Here is a 16,635-nt window from a genome sequence, read left to right as displayed (position 1 = left end):
GACAACGGTTCCATGTATCATTGTAGTAGCATCTTTAACGTTAAAAAACAGTTTCCGATTCGTATCTGTGAATCCTTACACCCCTAGTGAATGTCCTGAGGTGTTTACCTCCCAGCAGCAGGAGAACCATGAGATCTGAGGCAGTCTTGAGCTGGGCGATGTCCTCCTCCCTCTCTCCATCTACAGTGTGAGCCACCACCTCCAGAAGACACTCCACCAAGCCTGCTTCCACCAGCTGGAGCTTTATCACATCTGGCAGGGAAAGGAGGATGAGACATTGAGAATGGACCTCTACTGCTGCATTGCATTGCGGATCATTTGATATGCATCATATATGTTTCATATGGCACAGTCCACTACCACTATGCAAATTTAAGGCGGTTGAGTGGATTAAGATAAACACACTCTCCAGTAACGTACAAAAAAAACATTGCAGAAAAAGAGGGTAAAATGGGATTACATCATTAAAAGAGCTCCAGTCAAACCTCAAACTGTGGAAAACATGAAATATGCAAATATAGCATTTCTGTTTATTTCATGTATTGATTACAGGTAACGTCTCCTCATTCACACAGATCTGATGTGTTATCCATTTTTCGTCTTGTGAATTGTGTATGTTTCCATTGCACCTAGTCACATTTTGCTTTCACTGTTTTCCATCCAGCTGCCTTTATGCATACTTTGAAAACCCCATCAAATATCAATTAGTGGTTCAAGGGTAGTGGAAACAGCATGAGCAGAATAGCCATACAATCAGAAGTGGTGAAAAGTAACTCAGTATGTTTAGGACAGGGCTAAACAGCTATAGTTACTTTCAGATTAAGGTTTATAATGCAAGACATATGATCATTTCACAATATCTGATGCATTGTCATAGATGAACCTACCCAACTGTATATGAAGCTCCACCTCGACTGTCTGCAAAATTAAAGGACCACTTACATGTTGCTGACTTTTACTTTTACTTATGATACTGTAAGTTTATTTTAATTTTTAATTCTGCACTGTATCTGAATCTTAGAGTTGCATTTAGGGCATGGAATGGAGTAGAAACACCAAAGGTGTGTGCTCTTGAGAGCTTAGAACAAGCTTTAATGTAACAGAGAGATGTGAAGGTAACCTGGAGAAGGCCTGATTTACAACAGCATACAAGACTGGACTTTGCAATATTCAGCTGGACAATAACTTAATAGCTGAAGAGTAAATATTCAGAGGCCTAACACTGATCCTCGTGGGACCTCTTTATCAACCCTATGGGGACTTGCTATGAAACAATCATCAGCAACTTTTAAAATGGAAAAACTTCAAATATGATACACAGGTATTTTAAAATATGTATGTATTTCTGATGTATATGATATTTATAAATAAATAGATAAAAGAGAGAGAGAGAGAGAGAGAGAGAGAGAGAGAGAGAGAGAGAGAGAGAGAGAGAGAGAGAGAGAGAGAGAGAGAGAGAGAGAGAGAGAGAGAGAGAGAGAGAGAGAGAGAGAGAGAGAGAGAGAGAGAGAGAGAGAGAGAGACACACACACACACACACACACACACACACACACACACACACACACACACACACACACACACACACACACACACACACACACACACACACACACACACACACACACACACACACACACACACACACACACACACACACACACACACACACACACACACACACACACACACACACACACACACACACACACACACACACACACACACACACACACACACACAGGAGCTGTCTGCCATGACTGTGCAGTTAGCAGCTAGCCTGGAAAGCATGACTCACACTGAGAGGATAATATCATTTACTCTACCTCTTATAGAGTAGATGGAAATGATTTTCATCTAAAGGCATGGAGAGAACACTGCAGTCCCTCATTATTGTGTTCAAATTTCTTCACTTCACATAGAGTGGATATGTCTTTTGTAGGAATTAATAATGATATAAAAAGTGATCAAAGCAAAATCACATTACCATTTTCAGCAAGTGGAGCCAGAACCTCAAAGATCATTTCCTTCTTCTCGTGCTCTGTCTGCTTCTGGAAAAGACGCACCAGCTCCTCAGCAATATTGGTGGAGGCAAACTGCTCTTTGCTCGACTCTGAAAATACCATAGAGGCTTGTGATGAAAGAAAAGAAATCCTCTTCCCTACATGGACATATAATATGCATTCCATTTATATTAATGATATGTTTAGTGCATAGGAGAGAAGGTATATCTAGGCCCTGCAGGAGGAACTGTGACCCAAACCAAGTCCAAATGAAATCACAATTAGTCAACAGCTTCCAAAGGCAGTCAAAATTCAAAGAAAAAAAAAAAATTCTAAAGAAAGACAATAAAGATTTGGAATGATATATATAACAGTAGTTCACAGCATATACATGTTAATAGATCTGGGTGAGACATTCATGATACTTTTCACCACTTTGGAATGGTTGGTAGGTTTGTTAGCTGGGTTAAACAGTTAATAAGGTATACTCACCGAGCTCTGCCAAATTCCCAAAAGCAATTAGACACATTTCTGTCAGGGCTGTGTTGTGGGAATGGATGCCTAGCAGCTTCACCAGAGTGGGAATCACACCCATATTGATCAGCTGAGCTTGTAAGGAATCTACAGAAAACAACGATACAGAAAGGCAGGCAGTCGATCTGTGGTTCTAAACATGATGTAGAGCTGAGGAATTCAAGAGAAAATTGTGCATCATTAGATTTATGCTTGAGAGGATTTGCTATTACTTAAATAAACAGTGACTATTAGTATGAATCTGATTTTCAAACATAATTTTCAAACACACATAAGGTTGTAAAACAATGTCATTATGGGACTATGGTACTTCTAAAAGGAATAACACATTTTTCCTCTTAAAATTGAAAGCTATATAAATAACCAATAAGACCTTGGGTCAATGCACTAAACTAAAGGATTTTGTTTCTACAGCCACATCAGGTCACACTAGAAAGTTGTACAGCAAAATGATTCTGGCAAACTCGCTGTGTTCTCTCTAATGCTCTGTTTAATCTGTCGAATTAATCAAAGTTATTGAAGAGGGAAAACAAGTTTGTTAGCTTAGCTTGGTTGCTAGCATGACAATGAGGATCACACAGTTTATTGACAAGACGTATCTGTACATTGACTCCTGTCTCTGCAAACCATTCCTCTTATGTGGAGAAGTTTATACTCCTGACAAAGGAGGTTAAATAAATGTGAATGGTGGCAGGTAAAAAGCTACAATAGACATTTTGGACTTCCCAACTCCTCAAAGGTGAGCACCGCAAGACTGCAGTGAGTGAATTTACGCTGAAAGTCACCAAAGTTAAAAAATAGGGCTGCCCCCAAATAGACGACCAAGCACTGGTCGACCAAAAATATCATTAGCAGACCAAAATTTCATTGGTCAATTGGTCACAGGGAAAAAACAAAAAACATTTGGAGTGTCTTTTCAAAATTAAGTGAAAATCTGTGTGACTGGTGGCTGGTATTGGGCCTAAAAGCCTGGAGGGCTTAGTCGACGAATCACCCTAAATGACGACCACTGGTTGACCAAGAAAATCCTTGGTCGGGGGCAGCCCTAGTTAAAATGTTGCTAAAATTTGCAGATGTACTTTGTGTGAATTTGCTGCAAAATATCATGCTGTTTAAAATGTGCTTAGTGTGGTATAACCCCTAGCTTATGGTGGTTAACGTTAGCAAACAGATGTTCGTGTGTAACAGATGCCAGTGTGTCTGCTTGTTTTCTAGTGCTACTGCTACTGTGTTTGGCATTAAACATTTCCACACATCATTGCTATTTGTAAAGCCAGAAATGACATACAGTAGGCGCACTTAAACTGTGCATTCACACTGTAATTATTAAGTCACCAAAAGCCTTCCTCCCTTAGGTACAGTTGAAACCAGAAGTTTACATACACACTGTGCAAAAAGACACATAACTCTTTTTCTCACTGTCTGAAGTTAAGCCAGACTAAACCTCTTCTGTTTCAGGTCAGTTGGGATTATCAAAATTATTTCATTTTGCTAAATGCCACAATAATGAGAGAGAGTATATTTTAGATAATGTTTTATTACTTTCTTCAAGGTCATAAGTTTACATACAATTACCTTAGTATTTAGTAGCATTGCCCTTGAACTGTATAACTTGGGTCAAACGTTTTTGGTAACCTTCCACAAGCTTCTGACAGTACTCTGCTGGAATTCTGGCCCATTCCTCTGACAGAACTGGTGTAATGGAGCCAGGTTTGTCGGTTTCCTTGTTCGCACACGCCTCTTCAAATCTGCCCACAAATGTTTGATGGGATTCAGATCAGGGCTTTGTGATGGCCACTCCAAGACATTGATTTTGTTGTCCTCAAGCCACTTTAACTATTTTGGCAGTGTGCTTAGGGTCATTGTACATTTGGAAGACCCATTTGCGCCCAAGTTTTAACTTCCACGCTGAAGTTCCTGTCTTGAGATGTTGCCTTAATATTTCCACCTAATGTTCTTTATTCATGATGCCATCTATTTTAGGAAGAGCTCCAGTTCCTGCTGCAGCAAAACAGCCCCACAACATGATGCTACCACCTCCATGCTTCACAGTTGGTACGGTGTTCTCAGGTCGACAAGCTTCCTCCTTTTTCATCCAAATGTAACGGTGGTCATTATGGCCCAACAGCTCCACTTTAGTTTCATCAGACCATAGGACAAGGTCTCCAGAAGTTGAAATCCTTGCCTTGGTGTCTTTTTGCAAACTGTAATCTGGCTTTTTTTTATGTTTCTTCAGGAGTAACGGCTTCTTTCTTGCTGAGTAGCCTTTCAGCCCATGTCGTTGCAGGACTCTTACTAGCTTCAGCCAGCTTCTTCACAAGCTCTTTAGCTTTTGTTCTGGGGTTGATTCGCAGCTTTCGGACCAAAACACGTTCATATCTGGGACACATAGCCCGTCATCTTCCTGAGCGGTGTGATGGCTGGACGTTCCCATGATGTTTATACTTGTCTATAATTGTTTGAACAGATGAACGTGGCACCTTCAAGCATCTGGAAATTGCGCCCAAGGATGAACCAGACTTGTGGGGTTCCACAATTCTCTCCCTGATTTCGTTTGATTTGTCGATGATTTCAAACAAGAAAGCAGAGTGTTTGAGGTGTGGCCTTAAAATAAATCCCCAGGTGTGCCTTTAATTAACTCACATGTTGTCAGTTAACTAGAATCAGAAGCTTCCAAAGCCATAACATCATCATCTCGGCTTCCCCATGTTGTTTAAAGACATAGTACTTTTTGTGTGTAAACTTTTGACCTCAAAGAAAGTAACATGAAAATCTCTAAGAAAATCTCACACTCATTATTGTGGCATTTACCAAAATGAAAAAGTTTTGGTAATTCTAAATGAACTGAAACAGGAGAGATTTAGTCTGATTTAACTTCGGATGGTGAGAAAAAATGTGTTATGTGTCGTTTTGCATAGTGTATGTAAACTTCTGGTTTTAACTGTACATTTTGGGAAATCACAATAAAACCTAAAATAAAAATATTAATAGTTTTTCAGGCTCATGAAATTCAGACCAAACTGTCAAACTAGACAGCGCTGATCAAATATGACAAGATACTCTGTTACCGTCTTGCATATTCCTCATAAAAATGTTTCAGAAACACATTGCACAATGTACTGTTTAGCTGTAATTTGATGAAGTCTGTGAATCCAGTCACCACTGTTTTCCACTGAGCAAGCACCACCGCTTTGTTGATGCGATTGGTTGTAGGTCTAACCGATTAAGTCTAGAAGCATTTTTCTTTGCACCGTTGATAAGGCCCCTTTGAAATTGAAAATGAACTGAGAACTGTCTGGTGATGCCAGGCTAGCATTAAATAGTATTTCACCCAAGGCCTTCTAAATCTGAAGACAAGAAATGGTAGAGCTATTAGACTGGCCTGGAGAGCAAAAAGAAAGTATTAAGATTTAGTTCTTATTTAAAAAACAGAGTGAATGAATCAATGGTGGAGAAAGAAAAGAGTGGATAGATGAGCAGAACAGAAGAGATGAGAAAAATGCCCAGTTAAAGACTTGAGCAATATTCAAAAAGATCTTTACTAAATGTCAATAGAACTTATAGCAACGGGGCACACTACACTTTAAAGTAACAGAGAAGAAGTAAAACATGACACAAATACAGATGCTACATGTATTTGAACATCAATAATGGGAATATGGAATTCAGGTGGCGAAAAGACAGAAAAACAATAAAGAGGCCACTACATGATGTTCTTATCATTACATCTTATGTTATTGCACTTTTTGTCCTGTAGTTTGATTATAATCCCACTGCTGTACTTTGTATTTGTTTTTCCTGTCCGGTGAGCATTGAGATATTCTACTGTATATGCTAATGGGCGATGCAAGTACACTTGACTTGAGAAGACCACAAAAACAAGGGAAAGGGCAAAAGCATGAGCATTCTGAGAAATGCTACCAGTTCATCATACCACTGAGATGTGATTCCATCATATAAAGCATTTAAAGTTTGAATGATATGTAAAAACAAATGATTAACAGTAATTCAAGATCAAGATACTCATATTTCATAGATACTCGTAAACATTAAAACATTCGTATGGGCATATATGGCATTTATAAGTACTGTAAAACAACCAACTTACTAGATCATCACAATCCTTTTAAAAAAACAAGTCAGCCAATTCTGTTTAAAAAAAATAAAATGTTAAAATAGAAATTGCAAGCAATATACTTTTAATACTCTGCCATATCTATTTCTGTCTTTGCTTCAATAAAGAATTTGTCTTAGTTCAGTCATTTTATGAAAAAAGGTTGAACAAATTGCAACAGAAGAAAACTCAAATGATTTTCTATACTCAATATGTCCTAATTAGGGGAAAAGAGCCCTGAAGAATCCCAATAGGGGAAAGTTTTGTAAAAGACCCAAATATAACATGTGCATTCGCCTATATTCTCACAATGCGGGGGGAAAAATAAATAAAAATGACCTTCAATAATCATAATAATAATTAATATTATTATTAGAATTACCCCTTACTTAGGACATATTGAGGATACAAAATCATTTGAGTTTGCTTCTGTCGCAATTTGTTCAATGTTGACCCTTATTCTGGCTTAAAATGACTGGACTATCTGGCTCTACTCTAGCTTATATGTCTTATATGCATGTCTTTCTTGAGAGATTCTTCCAAGGTTATTAAGTATTAGTAGGTGGGGAGTTGCCTCAACATTAGATAGATATGAAGAGTCAGTGAGATGCTGAAAGCTGCAGAAAAGACAACTCATCCATTCTGTTACTCAAAAGCATAACTCCTGGCATCGTTCAGCCAAACAGATCCAACCATCGTCCAGTGCCAAAGACACTTGGCATGAGAACTCAGTCTGTCAGATCACATACTTGCTCCTGTCAACAAGCATAGTTGTCACAAAGATACAAACTGTAGCAAAGTCCAGAAAGAATCTGTATGCAGGGATACAGTGGAGGGGAAATTCACCTCTCACTTTTAAACTGTCAAAAGAAGTGGCTCATGTAAATTCAGGGTAAATGTCACAGTATGCCCCCCATAGAAGGTCATGCAGATACATTGTGAAGATAGAGACATAACACAAGTATCTACAGTAGATAGATATGCAGAGTCAGTGAGATGCTGAAAGCTGCAGAGAATCCCCAAAGCATTTACAATTCACCCTGAAGGGAGCATGAATGTGTGAATCCAATAGTGCTTACTTCATATAGAGATGTTTCACTTAAAACCACAAATGTCAGCCTCATGGCAGAGGATACAAAATCTGGGAACCAGAAATGATTGTGCAAACGTGTGCCAGTTAGTGATGAACGAGTTGACCAACAACCAGCAGGTGTGAAACTATTAGAAAATATTGCTGATTAAGGCAGACGTGTCAGAAGCTTCACTCTCTATCAACACTATCTCTCCAGCTTTCCCTATAGATGTGGAGTGTGTAGTAGAGGGGGGAGATGGTCTCACTCAGAGAACCAAGGTTCAAATGTAACCTTGTAAGTGTAACCTTGTAAATGTAAGAGTGTTCTCCATCATATCTCTTATATCTCCACCACTGAGTCAAGTGCACCAGACTTGACATAGTGGCCAAACGGTGGAATTACAACTTCTGTATCAGTCATGTTATATTACTATTGTAAATTTGATATTTTATATAAATATATAGTTATATCCTTATCAGGGCCGCGGGGGGGCTGGAGCTGATCCCAGCTGACATTGGGCATGAGGCGGGGTCCACCCTGGACAGGAAGCCAGTCTATCACAGGGCACATAGAGACAAACAAACAGACATTCACACTCAGACTCACACCTACGGGCAATTTAGAGTCATCAATGAACCGAACACCTGCAGGTGCTGTGGGAGGAAGCCGGAGAACCCTGAGAAAACCGACACAGACATGGGGAGAACATGCAAACTCCACACAGAAGGGCCCCAGCCGGGATTCGATTCTGTATAGCTGGAGTTTGCAACAAAATGAATTTCCCCCTGGGATTATTAGAGCATTTCTGATTCTGATCTGATTCTGATGTGATATCATTGGGCCCCGAAAGACTTTTTCCTATTGACTCACATGATAAACGAGAAGTCTGTAAATCAGTGGATACATTTTCCACTCACAGCCTCAGTGAAACGACTCGTGTTAAAGTAAAAATTTGATCCATTCAGTCCGATAACATTTGGAAGGTCTCAAAGAGCCAGATCAAATAATTTCATCCTGATTTAAGTTAGCAGGAGCGCTCAACTGAAAGTAGTCGGCTCAGTCTGGAGAAGCCTTTAGAGCACCTTCTCTATGGGCCTAGTAGTGCAGAAACAGTGCTGGTCATCCGGGTATTTTTAGATGTAGTAGTTGAACATTTTTAGCTTCAATGAACGCTGTATCCAGCTCTCTAAATACATCCATGATCTCCACTCCATTATATGTTCCATGCAGGGAAGGCTCTATTCACTCAGATCAGGTCGGGTTTGGGTGGTTCATTAAAGCATATTTTTGTGGTTTGGCACGAACATTTCATGGCAATCCACCCAACAGTTGTTGCGATGTTTCAGTCTGGAGCAAAGTGGTGGACCGACAGACGGACACTGCCATCCCAGAGCCACTTTTCTAGCATGGCTAAAGGCAGGGAGTGGGAACTGGCTAATGAATCTGTTCTACCTGCTCTATATTTACAATATAAACTTACAGGAACAAAGAAGAGGAGGGAAGGGTACTGCTGCTATGGAAGCTCACTCAGCAAATCGTAAAAAACTGCAGATTACCTCAGAGGTGAAATTGGAAGAGCAACAGACAGCATGGTAGAAAGATCAGGAGAGAGGTCATTCCAAAAACGGAAAGCACAGAATGTTCAGGTCAAACAGACCGTCTTAAGACAAAACATTATGCGACATCATCTGTGTATAAGAAAGAGAACATCCGCTGATTAGTTGAGATTAGTTAACAGTTGTTCTTTGGGGAAGATGGTCATTACCATTATCATTGCTATAGTTCATCAGCATGCCACAAAAGACAGTCAAGAGCTTCTCATTTTCCGGCTCAGTATTTTGGTAGAGGGATTTAATGTGTTCAGCTACTATCTGTGCCCCTTCTGCCAGGTCAACTGCACTCCTGCCCTCATCTGCAAAACAAAGAGGCCAGGACACAAATCAACCACAAAGCAAAGGGAGAAAAAGTAAAGAAAAAATACCACAACCTGAAAAATACATATGAAAATAATGTTAAGCAGAAGCACAAAACATACAAATCAATGCAAACTAAGAATATAAAACAGTCAACTCAATAAAATAAGTGTAGATAGAAAATAATTGCGTCCAACAAATGTATAACATAAAGCAAACGGCACATTAGTCCTCCTGAAAAAGGCTTTTTTTAAATTCAAATCCATAAAGACCATTAGTATTAAGTTGGATTTGGTCTCTCTCATTATTGATAGCAAATTTAATTTTGTTTTTTAATTAAAAAACAAAAATGAAAATTAAATACCTATCCAACGAAAGAATATTTGAATATTCATGATATTGTCTCTTTCTGTTCTGTTCACTGCTGTTGAGGCTAACTCATGTTACACTGTAATGGCACTGGAAAGAAAAACAGATACTGAAGTAACTCGCACAAATCAAGAGGTGCCCAGGGGGACGTTATAGTGTCTGGTATTAGGATGTGTTAGCTTTCAAGGCTAGTCCTTAGCTATTGCAAAGGTATTAGCTAACGGGATCTCAGCCTACAAGGATGGGAATTGTGGTATTAATCAATATTAAATCTACCTAAACATCGTTATGTGCATGGAGTATAAGACCCTGGGGAAAGTGAACCAGAGAACTATGTATTTGGTATCCATATATTGTATGTATTACATTACAGAAATGTTTGTGATCATTCACAAACACAGTCACCATTACCTCATCTGTTCACCACAGAGAATTACATTCAACTATCAAACGTCCCGCTGAGTACATATCGGAAATGCAATTATCAAATAACCAAGTTCAAGGATACTTATATAATAAAACATGTTTGCTAATGATATGTAGTTTATTTTGCACTGCCCAAATACTCAGTATCCAACTAAAAAAATCCATTATCGTTTGGGCTTTCATCTCCCACCAGACCAACATTGGCATTCACTGGTTCCTTCCTTACATGCAAGTAGTTTTTATTATGTTATTTTGCACTTGGAGTTAATTCACTAATAGTTGTTTATTTCTTTGAGAAAAAGAGTACTGTTATTTGATCAGTTAATTGTTTTAATGAAGTTTTGAATCAAGTTTTGTTTTATCCATCCAGTCTACATGTGCTTTGTAGACTCTCTGTGCCTCTCAGGGTGGCTAATGACAGCTCTGCAGGAATGTGGAGTGCCAGAGCTGTTTATGCAACCGATCCAATACTTGTATGACCAAAGCAACAGTTGGGTTCGCTTTCTCTGAAGTATGTCAAACAGTTTCTTGGTTGTAGGGCTCTGCAAAGAACAACATTGTATCTACAGACAGCCAATGAGTGTCAAGTCCTCCTTTTTTAGTTGAACTGGCTTTATCAACCTGTGAACTCCAGGGTGCAGTGTGACAGATTAAGTGTGAAGCACAAGAACGCGTTATCCTATAAACGCACATTTTTAATACTGGTTAGGCCGACCATCACAGAACGCCCCCCGTGGCGTTGTCGTCTGGACGGCGAAGACGCATACTTTGTTAACGATGCCGTCATCTCCACACCTCAGACCTCTAACCCCTGCGGTGTCACATAACAACAACAGCGCTGCTGCGTGGAGAGAGACACGGACCCACAGACTGAACTGTACTCTCAGCCACATGCGTGGGAATGAATTAGGCCAATCATATTTTTCTCCCTTTTCCCTGATGGTCTGAATAAGGAGCTAAATTGGTCGCTAGTAGCTTTTTATAAATTAAGTTGCCAAGAAGGTCGCAAAAAGTAGCGAGACATTGCCCACCTGTGAGTGTTTTGGGACGGGGAAGGTGCTTACAGCAGCACCCTCTGCTCGTTGAGGACACTAAATGCAGAGTGCTTCGTGCATTAGAGTCCAAAACAGCACAAAAGTCTCCACACCAGAAACAGGGACACATTTCTCTCTAGGATGGAGGAGGATTTGGGAAAGTCTCCAGATTTGGAGAGAAACTCTCCAGTTTTTGTATTATGATTCTACACAACAGCGGGGCTCCGTCTCTTCTTCTCTGTGTTGGTGTATTTCTGTGGAAGTTACAGCGCCACACCTAGGCCCGGCATGTGTTATTACAGCGTTTTCAGCTGGTTTCACTGGTTTTGTGTGGACGCAGATATTTCTTGAGCAGAGTCCATGTGGACGGAAAACTTTTCAAAAATGGATGGGGGCAAAAAAGGTTGTTTTTGATCGTGTGGACACACCCTGAGGCCATGCTACTATGTCACAAAACAGTGGATTGCTTGCTCCAATTTAGGAACAGGTTAATGTACAATGATGTAGCGTGAGGTCAAGAGGCGGATCTGTGTAGCACTGGCAGTAATGGAGGCATGACACTGGTACTGGATCATCATGGTAAAGAGTAGGGTTTCTGTTCCACGTTTCTTGGATGATTTCAATGTCCCGGACAAATGGGAGAAATCCCAGCAAAATAAATATCTTATCTTTCTTTTGTCTGCCGTTATGGTGGTTAGGCTGGCTACGGCATGTAATCAGAGCGTGTGCGCTTGAAACAACAATGAAACAAATCGGGTTTGTAGGTTGAATGAGCATCTGCAGGTCTCTAGTGAATGAAATGTCTGTATCCTCACTGTGCTGCATTTTCCTAGACGCAGCACAGATAACCTGGTCATGATGGTGAGGTTTGTTTGATGTCAGTAATATCTGCTGACTCTGCTTGCTTGACAGAGCAGCTTTGGCGGTCAGAGGCACAGTAGCCCTCAGTGGTGTTGTTGAGCTATCACTCAGGACGTGTAACCAGTCAGATTATGCTGTGGGTGGGACATTGAGACTACAGAGACATGTTGCTGCATCAAAGCCAACGTAGCACATTTTTTAATTAATAGCAGCGACAGTGACGCTGGTAATTCTTTCACCTTGTGGTGAAGGTGGTCCTGGAGGAACTACCTCAGAGGTGGATCTAAGTATTTTTCAGGTTTAAACTGTTTGCAGCCAGTATTTGTCACCACAACTAGAGCAAAATGCCTTCACAAAACTTTTTGTTAAATGTGGACCCATATTTCTTAAATGCATCAAGAATGTTCTTCTCTGTGCGACAATAACTTTTGTAGGAATTCAGGGCAACATTTGGTAAGGAATAGATATACTTGTACAAATGGTCATTTTGAGGGTAAAGTATTCCTTTAATGAATAATATTTAATATGAATATACATGAATATATTGAAAATCCAGACTTCTTCAGACAACATACTTTGTTACATAAATATACTTTTTTCTTTTCTTTGTTTTGATATTTTCTTATGTCATTAAATGTTAAAAAATGAAATAAAAAACTTTTTTTTTTAAATGTGATGTTTTCGAAAATGTCACGGGTTACATCTCTTAACATTGAGGGTTCATGTGAGGGTATTATATAGATAGTAGCGGTGCAGTTGAACCCCTTTTCAGCATGTTGTACTTAATGATTAATAAGTTTTATCTGTTTTACCGAAGCAACTTAAGCAAAGTCTCCCATGTTAGAGTGCGTGTTTCTTTAAGGTAAGCAGCTGCTTCTCCACACTGCAATGTGTCTATCATAAAACCATGCCAGCTTACTAATACCTCTCCACTCAAACAAATGTCACATCACACCAGATTCCAGAGATAGTCAGCTTTTCAGCAAGAGGAGAAACTATGCAGCACAACTGACAGCTGTGATTAAAGCCTCTAAAGCTGGCTGTAAAATCAGGCTTAAACTCTGCTACTCCTCTCTGAGGACATTACTCCAATACGCCACTGGTACATTTACTAATGAAATTTCTCAGAGCAGACATCTCAAAGGTGTCACATGTAGCATTTTCAAATCATGTTATTGTCAGATAAACTGTTATATCCTATGTGGTAGTTTAGAGGTATAGTTTATGGGTGGGATCTTCATGGTTGAATGCACTTCACTGCACTGCACTGCACTGCAAATTGCTTGTGCTTCTAAAACAGTGTAGTATAAAATAATCAATTTTGGAACCCATTGGCTATCTGTCTGATGACAAATTAACCTCTTGGTGCAACGGCTAATATTTCGTGCTTTCCGGCGTAGTCAGTGGATATCCGGGACAAGACTTCCTCTTCCGAGCAGCGGTCAGTTTTTATGGTCCAATTAGAGCCACGAGAATGGAGTTAGAGTTGAGAGACGGTGTCTCTTTAAATACATATGCATATGAATGCCCATAAATAATAACAAAACGCTAATGAAAAGTTCCATCTTTGTCAGACAATAGCAGATGGTTTCCGTGATTGCATGACGGCCAATGCATTCCGTCTCTTTTGCTCTCTGTTTACCTGCACTGTTTACTGTAATTGGCTACATTGACTTAGGCTCGGGCGATATGACAAGATTATTGTTCTAATAATGGTTGGCTACCATAATGGTCCTCACATGCACATAACGGAACGATATTTGATTAAGCAACGGCAGTTATGAATTTTGTGCTATATTCCGTCTCTCACTTCAGTGTTTCCCCTATATTCATTCTGCAGCAACACACTGCCATTACTCCATGAATGAGTCAGTGTTAGTTCAAGTATCATAATGTGAACTAATGTATGTGATGTAATATTCGTAGGACAGTTGAGTGTCCATTAAAAGTCAGTTGAACAGGTGAAGTGAAGAAAACGTTGCTGGTAGTATACCTACAGCTTCAGTAACATTGTGCTAACGAGTTCTTAGTTGAGCTAGACCACAGAATATTCCATTAAATCATTAAAATCGCAGATTCTGTTTTGTCCTCGCTGTTCTCCATGACGTTTGCTGGATGTGATATAGGTTATTTAATGTCGGTGCCTGGTGTCTTTTACTGTGGAGTGAGCAACAGTATTTTAACTGTCATTTGTGGATGCAGCAGTGAACTGTGTTCACAGACAATGGTTTATGGAAGTGTACCTGAGACCATGCACTGATGTCCACTACACAATCTGTCTGTTTTGAATGAACATCAACATACAATATTGGTGCAATTTTATGTTGAGAAAAAACTCCTCCCCATCTTTACTTCAGACTCAGCCTCTCAGCTGACCAATGACTGGAGCCAAAATGACTGATGTTATTAAGCAGCTATTATGATGTGATATTGAGAGAAAAACATTTGCTTTAATGAAGTGAATTAGAAAATTTGTTGGTTTAAAAAATTGACATTGGTGCGGTCATAAATTATGCAGACGAACCGCAGCAGCCATAGTTTTGTCATTCTAATTTGTTAAGCTTATTTCTACATGAGTGTCTGTTGCATGCTGTATTGCCATCGTTGTAATTGTGAGTTGTGTCTAAGTGCTGTCGATTTGTATTGTATAATAACTATGAATATTTTCATATGGACTGCAGTAATACAGCTGCTAATGTGGTTCCAAACAAACAATTTGCCTCAAAGTCAAAGGAAATGAAACCGATATGTTGAAACCTAACAGACAGTAAGGCAACAACTGTAGTGCCCTCTATGCAAATGCAATAAATGGGGTCTGGTTAAGTAGAGCTCAACTAAATTTCCCTGCATGCAACCATGTTAAAGGTTTGTGTGACTGAAACGCAGAATGTAACATTTGTCGACTGTAGTCGAAAAGCAGAATCATTTTTATGACTTTTATTCTATCAGTGGTGTGATGGTGATGACATGGCTCAAGACTGTTCCCTAAGCAAAGCAAACTCCTACTTACGGCTATCATAACAGATGTTGCCAAGAGCTCGGCCAGTCTGCAGTAAAACCTCCTGGTCGGTGGAGTTTAACAGCTGAATAAGAGGAGGGATGAGGCCGGCTTCCACACAGGGACTCCTCATGAACTCTGAAAGAGGGAAAAGTGTTGGAGAACAGGTAAGCATACAGCAGTCCTACAGCTTTACTGATAGTATATGTAGAACAAAATTTACACTGATCCAAAGCTAATGCTATCTATTAGTACATTGATCCGGACTATCCTTATTTTGAGCTTACAGGAACATTAAGAAGATACTGGCAGCTCAAATCTACTCCATAATCACAAGAAGTTAACATTTTTGTTCATCTTCATCAAAGATGAAACTGGTGTTTGGTTGGTAACCTTATATTATATCAGAATAGTCAATATATGAAAATAATAATATGGATAAAATCTGCCATTGCTGTGACATATTTACCCCATAATCCTCAACATCATGTCAAAGTACAGTTCATATAAACTGTGTTCAAAACTGTTCCCTATCATAGGCTGCACTGCCTAATGTACCTTTTCCTCCTGCTTAAGTTTATTTGCTGTTGAAAATCACAAGTTACAGAACACTTTTTATAACAAACATTTTAATATTTGGGCTTGGGAGTCACGAGTAATCAGCCAGTTAATTTGCATTTTGATTTTGTCGTCAGATTTATGACTCAAGTCTGGCCTGAATTATAACGCCACTCCACAACTGCTATCGAAGATTGACCTTCACCTTGGCCAATGGACAGTCTTGGCCAGTTTAAATCGCTAAAATAAAAGCCTTTATTGTTATTAAGTGCCTCATTTATCACTATGATGCAAAAAAATAACAGCAAAATGTGAGTAGATTCACTGCAAAGCCCACAACTCACCTAAATCCACATCCTGCTGGTTACACAGTGGCTAGTAGTGAGATACTCATCAGCCTACCCAACACCTAATGCTGATTCTCAATCAAAACAGTCACAGTTCCCCTTTAAGGATTGATTTTTCACAACCACAACTTTAAAACATTGTTTCCTTATAAAAATGTGATTAAATCCTTGTTCTCATTCTGTTAATGATCAGTCAGCTGTGGAGAACAGGTGCTCCTCTGGCACAGAGGTGGCCGGTTTCAGTAGCTGCTGCCAGACACAACGCTCAGTTTTTTGTCCCGGTGCCTGTTGGACTTCCACTACTGCAGTGGGTTTTTCTAAGGACTAATGCATGGCTCAGTGAAACAAGCTTCTAGCTCGTTGACATCAACATTTCAAACTAGTCCTCCTGAAGAGGGTGTCCAT

At 39.6% G+C, this 16,635-nt stretch overlaps 1 protein-coding gene across 2 annotated transcripts in view; it reads right to left on the bottom strand.

Annotated features, from left to right (window-relative positions):
• rap1gds1 (RAP1, GTP-GDP dissociation stimulator 1) overlaps window positions 1-16,635 on the bottom strand; it is a 40,429-nt gene that overhangs the window by 14,444 nt on the left and 9,350 nt on the right. The window contains exons 4-8 of one of the 2 annotated variants that reach the window (XM_083936755.1): window positions 15,338-15,463; window positions 9,490-9,636; window positions 2,496-2,624; window positions 1,988-2,113; window positions 109-252 (exon numbers count right to left, since the gene is read on the bottom strand). In XM_083936755.1, the coding sequence (XP_083792881.1) occupies window positions 109-252; window positions 1,988-2,113; window positions 2,496-2,624; window positions 9,490-9,636; window positions 15,338-15,463 (672 nt within the window). The remainder of the gene's footprint in view (window positions 1-108; window positions 253-1,987; window positions 2,114-2,495; window positions 2,625-9,489; window positions 9,637-15,337; window positions 15,464-16,635) is intronic. The other variant, XM_083936756.1, reaches the window with a different exon arrangement.

The sequence above is a fragment of the Echiichthys vipera genome, assembly GCF_963691815.1.
Source record: "Echiichthys vipera genome assembly, chromosome: 22".
Lineage (NCBI taxonomy): Eukaryota > Metazoa > Chordata > Actinopteri > Perciformes > Trachinidae > Echiichthys > Echiichthys vipera.
The sequence above is the reverse complement of the archived record's forward strand: the minus strand, read 5'-3'. Positions and strand labels throughout refer to the sequence as shown.